At 35.8% G+C, this 8,474-nt stretch overlaps 1 protein-coding gene across 1 annotated transcript in view; it reads right to left on the reverse strand.

Moving 5' to 3' along the window:
• The window catches only part of LOC106473448 (visual system homeobox 2-like), a gene marked incomplete at its 5' end in the record, with an annotated part of 41,131 nt that extends 35,052 nt beyond the window's left edge, over positions 1 to 6,079 (reverse strand). Inside the window, one exon of the mRNA XM_022401886.1 lies at positions 5,992 to 6,079. Within this exon, the coding sequence (XP_022257594.1) occupies positions 5,992 to 6,079 (88 nt within the window). The remainder of the gene's footprint in view (positions 1 to 5,991) is intronic.
• Positions 6,080 to 8,474: the final 2,395 nt, after the last annotated feature.

An 8,474-nucleotide genomic window follows, 5' to 3' on the forward strand; every position in this document is an offset into this window, starting at 1 on the left:
GCTTTCTAAAATGTGCAAGCATTCAGCACCGGCTTTTAAAAATGTACAGGCACCCAGTACCGGCTTTTGAAAATATACAGGCACTCGGAACCGGCTTTCTAAAATGTGCAAGCACTCAGCACCGGCTTTTAAAAATGTACAGGCACCCAGTACCGGCTTTTGAAAAGCTACAGACATTCAGAACCGGCTTTCTAAAATGTGCAAGCACTCAGCACCGGCTTTTAAAAATGTACAGGCACCCAGTACCGGCTTTTGAAAATAAACAGGCATTCCGTACCGGCTTTCTAAAATCTACAGGCATTCAGAACCGGCTTTCTAAAATGTGCAAGCACTCAGCACCGGCTTTTAAAAATGTACAGGCACCCAGTACCGGCTTTTGAAAATAAACAGGCACTCGGAACCGGCTTTCTAAAATCTACAGGCACTCAGAACTGGCTTCCAAAAATCTACAGGCACCCAGTACCGGCTTTTGAAAATAAACAGGCATTCAGTACCGACTTTTGAAAATAAACAGGCATTCAGTACCGGCTTTCTAAAATGTACAGACACTTAGTGCCGGCTTTTAAAAACATAAGGGCACTCATTACCGGATTCCGAAAATATACAGGCACTCAGTACCGGATTCCAAAAATGTACAGACACTCGGTACTGTTGAGAACCAGTAGAACCAGCTTTGATTCCATATCTTATATCTACTGATATAAGACTTACACAATTAATATAGAAGTGAAAAATAATTAATAAAAATGAAAGCTTTCGTGTAATAGATAACAAATTATGGTTCAAACTGATTGGTTAAATATTGGTATATGCTTAAAATTAGGTTTTTATATTGTACTCTCACACCATGCGTTTTAATGTAAACATTTTACGTTGATTACAAGAGTAAATAAAGCGTCCGCCAGGTTTCTCTGTATTGATTAAGCCTATAAACTCTATTAAGTACGCAGATGTAGAAGGTTAGAGAAAGGCTGCTGAAGAAACTAAAATGTATTATGTTGAGTGTAGATATAGTTACTGCGTGTTCACGTTAGTTTAAACCCTCCATGTAAAAAGAATACCGGAATTCGCATTTTGAATATTTAAAAGCACGTGAGAACTTGACACGGACGGGAAAGTGAGCTGCGATCTACCATCACGGCGGGTAAGGTGATGGTTATTACTATCAAGTATTGTACACCTAACGTAGTATCCCAACATTACACGGCGCTGTTTTGTATCAGTCTCTGTCATGGGTTTGTTCAGTATTCAGGTTCTTTGAAATATGGGCAACATTCGGTGATAATATTGGTAAATAGGGACCGCTGGGTTCATGTCTGTTCCAAACCTAAATAACTTAAAACAATATCATAACTACTTAAATAAAAGTGTAAAGATAACTTAATTTGTGCTTAGGCGCAAAACTACGCAATGGGCTATCTGCATTGTGCCCACTTAGGGTATCGAACGCCGATATTAGCCCTGAAGCTAGCTGATGAGCCATCAACTAGCTATAAATTTACCAAGTTTGTTTTAAGGTTCGGCTTGTAGCAGTATAGATTTACCAAGTTTGTTTTAGGTGGTATAACCTGATTCATGTCACCGTGTACCTTAGGATATAACGTAACCCACACTTCTATGTACCGTAAGGTATAACCTGATTCATGTCACCGTGTACCTTAGGATATAACGTAACCCACACTTCTATGTACCGTAAGGTATTACCTGAATTATATCAACGTGTACCGTAGAATATAACGCAACGCACAATTCTACGTAGCGTGAAACCTAAACTAATCCACTTATTCCTTACTGTGTTGCGTGAAACCTGTTAGATATGTTAGATCATAATTTTTCGTGATTATTTATAAGTTTTGAATGTAGTTAGGTTTAAAGATAACTGTTCAGAACAAACAAACAAAAAAAAAGCTTTAATTATAATGTATGGTCAGCAAGTGTAAAGAATGTTGGTTTTGATATTGAATTGATTAATTGAGAATTCCGGGGAATGTCGAGCCTCATAAAGCATGCATGAAACAGCCTCTACACAAAGCGTGCTTTCCGGCAAGTCGGTTAATTAATTCGAGTTAGGCTATGGTTTCGATCACTGGTCTATTTATAATAGGTCCGCGCTCACAAGAAGACGAATTCTTGAAGAGCAGTGGAGAAGGAGGAAGGCATGAAAGGGGGGTGGGGGTCAGACAGTTCCAGACACGTGCATTCAAACCTTGGACAAAGACTACGGTATCTTCACTATTTCGTCATAAAACGTCTCCAGTATTTGTACGCAACACAGTGGACCCCCTAGTCTCCTAGCGTGTGTTTAGCAGCCAATGTGAGCTTCGAACGCTTTAATTTGGCCACTAAAGATGCTAGGAATGTGCTAAATTACCATTTAAATCCAGAGGGAACGGGCGTTCACTGGGTAATGATTAATTTGGTGAGAACACCAAAACAACTCTATATAATTTTGCCACGCTGGTTATGAGAAAATCGGGTCGCTATCAGTCACGTATCTGTACAAGCTGGTTTTATCGAAATCCACAACTTATGTTTGTCGAGATATACCAACAGTAGAAATTCTAGTTAAGTTATAAGTTAGTGTTTGTTTCTTTTCTCATACAAAACGGTTTAACTTTTACTGCTATATTTTGTAGTATTTAACACGATTATTAAACAAAGCATTCTAAATTATTGTTCCATCTATTGTGAAACAAAGCATTCTAATCATTGTTCCATCTATTGTGAAACAAAGCATCCAAAGTCGTTGTTTCATCTATTGTGAAACAAATCATTCTAAATCATTGTTCCATTTATTGTGAAACAAAGCATTATAAATCATTGTTCCATCTATTGTGAAACAAAGCATTCTAATCATTGTTCCATCTATTGTGAAACAAAGCATTCTAATCATTGTTCCATCTATTGTGAAACAAAGCATTCTAAATAGTGTTTCATCTGTTGTGAAACAATGATGTTTTCAAACAAATTTGATCTCCTTCTGTGTTTAATAACAGTCCTTTGTAGCTGTATGTTTATGATGAAACACGTTTTTTAAATTCAGGCTCAATGTTGTATGTTATTATCGGTAATTAGCTTTTGAATTGAGAAGTGACAACAAAAACAAATATTAAAAAAACACCTGAGAAACAAAAGATGGAATTCATTTGGCCGTTTCGATCAGTGACTCTCAAGAACAATATACCATCTCAACTAATAGAGCAAACTGAATGTTTACCTTTCCAGGCGAGCTGGTCTCCAACCAATTCCCACTTTTCATTTACTGGCACTGAGTACCTGTTAATTTACTCCGTCGTTTTTACTACGAGTTGTCTTACCCCTAGAGACTGGGCTCCCACTGAGAGCAGCAGGCGTTACACATGTTCGGAGTGTACAAACAAACACCTTACAAAAATGCTCTGTTCAGCTGTACTGACAATTTAATATGCAATGGCTTCCTGTCACTGAATACATTAATTATCGAAGCCATTTCTAGTAGCAGAGAAAGTAATAACTTTTTAGCGGAGTTACTCTAACTAAACACTTCATTATAAAGTTGCATTTGCTATTTTAAACTATTTACTCTATGTATCTATATAAAACTATACAGAAAATAGAATTCCATAGTTTGTGTTAGTCTCTTTATATTAAAATATAGTTGGGCTCATATAGCATTATCGAGTCACCGTAGTTTTGGTTTAAAGCACACCCTGTAGCAGTATATACTTAACCGAGTTCAAGATCACATTGTAGCAGGACATATTCAATCACGTTGTAGCAGGACATATTCAATCACGTCGTAGCAGGACATATTCAATCACGTTGTAGCAGGACATGTTCAATCACATTGTAGCAGGACATATTCAATCACGTTGTAGCAGGACATATTCAATTATTGTAATAGTAATATACAGTAACCAAGCTCATGTTACATTTGTCTTGTAGCAGTTTAGGATTCATAAGGTTTTTTAACCACATCTTGTAGCAGTATAAATTTACCAAGTTTGTTTTAAGGTTCGGCTTGTAGCAGTATAAATTTACCAAGTTTGTTTTAAGGTTCGGCTTGTAGCAGTATAAATTTACCAAGTTTGTTTTAAGGTTTGTCTTGTAACAGTATAAATATACCAAGTTCGTTGTAAGGTTCGGCTTGTAGCAGTATAAATTTACCAAGTTTGTTTTAAGGTTTGTCTTGTAACAGTATAAATATACCAAGTTCGTTGTAAGGTTCGGCTTGTAGCAGTATAAATTTACCAAGTTCGTTGTAAGGTTCGGCTTGTAGCAGTATAAATTTATCAAGTTTGTTTTAAGATTTGTTTTGTAGCAGTATAGATTTACCAAGTTCGTTGTAAGGTTTGTACGTAGCAGTATAAATTTACCAAGTTCGTTGTAAGGTTCGGCTTGTAGCAGTATTAACGTAACCCACACTTCTATGTACCGTAAGGTATAACCTGATTCATGTCACCGTGTACCTTAGGATATAACGTAACCCACACTTCTATGTACCGTAAAACATGTTTCCACTTTCCCAGATTAATTTAACACTATATATCTCACATCATTACATTCACTCCTTAGGATATTGTTCTCCTAACATCCTTCTTCCCGTGTTTTAACTAAGATGTCATTTTTTGCTCCTGTAGTGTATGAATTATATATATAAAAGTTTCACTCTACTCTAACTGTGGTAAATTACTACTGGAGAACAACGGTGTGGAAACATGGCACCGTTGTTCTCCAGTAGTAATTTACCACAGTTAGAGTAGAGTGAAACTTTTATATATATAATTACGTACAAATAATGGATGAACGATTGTTGTCTCTATTCAAGAAATATATCAACCAGTTTCTCGCAGCTTAAATATACACAAGCTTACTTGATTAATGTCGTGAAGATGTGCACAGAAACATCTAATGACGTAACACAGCAAGTTGTGATCTATAAGGTTAACTACGTAATGACGTAACATGGCAAATTATGATCTATAAGGTTAACTATGTAATGACGTAACATGGCAAATTATGATCTATAAGGTTAACTATTTAATGACTTAACATGGCAAGTTGTGATCTATAAGGTTATCTATTTAATGACGTAACACGGCAAGTTGTGATCTATAAGGTTAACTATGTAATGATGTAACACGGCAAGTTATGATCTATAATGTTAAGTATTTAATGATGTAACACGGCAAGTTATGATCTATAAGGTTAAGTATTTAGTGATGTAACACGGCAAGTTATGATCTATAATATTAAGTATTTAATGATGTAAAACGGCAAGTTATGATCTGTAAGGTTAACTATGTAATGATTAGGATTAGTTACACTGGTAAATCAAGCTGGAGAAGGTAGAACATCATCAAGTAATATCCACTGGATATCTGAATACAATCTAGAGAAACCTAAAAATATTTTCAATGAAGATTTACATCTCATTTTTCAAATAACGAAGTACAAACAACGTTAGAACAGAAGAAATATGGGGTTCTGTAGAAATATTTATCTCATCGTAAAAAAATATATATAGATGAACTCTTTTAAGTTCTATATATTCCGTTAATATTTATTTTTCGAAAATTATTACTATTTATAGGTGTGAAAGATATTAATATCTATAGGTGGGTTAAAGCACTGCGAGAACAAAGAGGTAAAGATATTTTTAGTAAAACAAATGGTTGTTGGTTAGTATTGTTACATTTATGATGAACTGGTTGTGATGGTTGAGTAAGAACTGTTAAAGTGTGGTGAGTGTGGCTCGAGTATTATAATGATTACATTATTGGTTGTTGTTGGTTAGTATTGTTACATTTATGATGAACTGGTTGTGATGGTTGAGTAAGAACTGTTAAAGTGTGGTGAGTGTGGCTCGAGTATTATAATGATTACATTATTGGTTGTTGTTAGTTAGTATTGTTACATTTATGAGGAACTGGTTGTGATGGTTGAGTAAGGACTGTTTAAAATAAATTATCCATGATTATAACTGTCTCCAAGACAACTGTAAGGACGTACCTGTGTCTTCGTTTCTTCTTCTTTTTTTTGTTCATATTGATCAGATCTTCATTACTGCTGCCATAACTTCCGTGGTCGGGAGAAAACCCTGCCAACGTAGAGACTAATTAATTCAGTTATAATACTCATATCACTCATTATTAGTCAAATTACAGTAAAGAAAACGCTAGGATTAGGTTGATTTATTTCCTAGTTTTTACTAACATGAGCCAACTGTGTAACACAGTAGAGAGAGAGATCTATTCAGCCTGTCTGTTAATTCTATATAAAATGATAATTGAATTTATTTAACATTAGATGTTCTTTTGCTGAACACGTTAATTTACATCAAAGCTGAAAATTTATCAACGGATAAAAAAAATCTTCCTCGCACAATATTAATCTAGAAATTCACGTAGAGTTAAGCTTGAAAGTGGAGAAAGACATCTTCCTCACGTAGTGCTAAGCTTAAGAGCAGAGAGGACATCTTCTTTACGTAGTGTTAAGTTTAACAGTGAAAAAAAGACACCTTTCTCACGTAGTGTTAAGCTAGAAAATGGGGAAAGACATCTTCCTCACGTAGTGTTAAGCTAGACAGTGGAGAAAGACATCTTTCTCACGTAGTTTTAAGCTAGACAGTGGAGAAAGACATCTTTCTCACGTAGTGTTAAGCTAGAAAATGGGGAAAGACATCTTCCTCACGTGGTGTTAAGCTAGACAGTGGAGAAAGACATCTTTCTCACGTAGTGTTAAGCTATACAGTAGAAAAACACACCTTCCTCACGTAGTGTTAAGCTAGACAGTGGAAAGAATCTTCCTCAGATAGTTATAAACCTCAGAACAGTTTTAACACTTTAGCTCCACCTGGTACCACATTATCAGGTCTTTGTTTGCAATATTAAAGAAACAAGAGGAATGTAATTATATTGATTATAATATTAAGACAATTTTCCTCTACGTTTTTCATGATGATATGCTGATTTTTGTCTATCTTGATAACATTTTGCTTGAGCAAAAAAACTATACGAAAATGGACTTGAAACAACTTTGCCTATGTTAAATATTTCTTCTTTTCTTTCATCTCTTCTAGCGCATGCACAAAATTATGTCCATTCTTTCTTTTTGAAACGTGGTGACTTACTAATGGATTCTTAATTTAATTATCGTAACTTTTCAGTGCTGGCGGCGACGCGTGCGAGCGGAGCTAATAGGAACGCGTTCTTGCATGGCTGGCGTGGCGGGTAGGCCTGCGTTTGTGCTGCCCACGTTTTTCTAAACATAAGAAAACTTGGACTTTCTCGGAACATCAGAAAGTTACTCCTGACTGTCTGAATATGAAGGGGATTCATAAACCTCTAGTTTCAACTGTAAATACGAACTGAAAAACTAACCTAACGGTCTGACTTATGTATATAACTGCAAAACGACTTAATTGTATATGGAGTCGTTAAATACCAACATTTATGTTTAAATTGATGCTAAAATACTTGAACTATGAAATAACGGAACTTGAAAGTCAAAAAGATGTGGCTTGATAGACAGACAGATAAATAGGCAGATAGGTTTCCAGCACTGAATATGTTATTATTTTTTAAAAAACTACAAATTAGACTATTTGAACAGGTGGAATTTTTCTATTATTGAAATCCCTTGGTAGTAAGAACTTTTACTGATGTCAATAGGACTTCTCTTATTCAAGCGAATCAATTTGCGGCACTAAACCATTGAATGTGGCCCAAGTTAGGCCAATCGGATCAGGTTTTCTTTGTAGCATAAAATGGTTCCTAGTTGGAAGCCGAATCGTTCCGCTGAGAGGATTACGAGAGCTCAATATCTACTAAACTATCCGTTCAGCCATTCACTGATTGCCTGTTAATCTGCAGTCTCCTGTTACACTGTGGACACTAGAGACTAGATCCTTCTATTGGATGGGAATACCTGACACCGAACTGGTTCTTCTTTCAAGAATGTCGAAGTAACAATAGTAGATGTGAACAACCAATTTTTCATTGTTACACTTGTGTGTTGATCTCGAATGGAACATTTAGGACACGCTCCCGTTGAGAAATGAACACGAGATGATGAAATGAGTTAATTCATCAGCTTAAGGGGATCGATTTCGTGGCTGGTACACGTTTAAAAACCGCTACTTAACTGCATCCGTTGAAGTGCTGATGAAAACTAGAGATTAACCGCTTTGTTTGGAGCCTTGTATTTTATTATGTGCTTGTATTCGAGATGTCTGTACAACACGGACAGCGTGTACGTATTGTGTGTATTAACGAACAAAACCAATAGCGTAATCATTATAATACTCGAGCCACACTCACGACACTTTAACAGTTCTTACTCAACCATCACAACCAGTTCCTCATAAATGTAACAATACTAACCAACAACAACCAATAGTGTAATCATTATAATACTCGAGCCACACTTTAACAGTTCTTACTCAACCATCACAACCAGTTCATCTAAATGTAACAATAGCAACCAACAACAAC

This window comes from Limulus polyphemus, unplaced genomic scaffold (genome assembly GCF_000517525.1).
Source record: "Limulus polyphemus unplaced genomic scaffold, Limulus_polyphemus-2.1.2 Scaffold6182, whole genome shotgun sequence".
Lineage (NCBI taxonomy): Eukaryota > Metazoa > Arthropoda > Merostomata > Xiphosura > Limulidae > Limulus > Limulus polyphemus.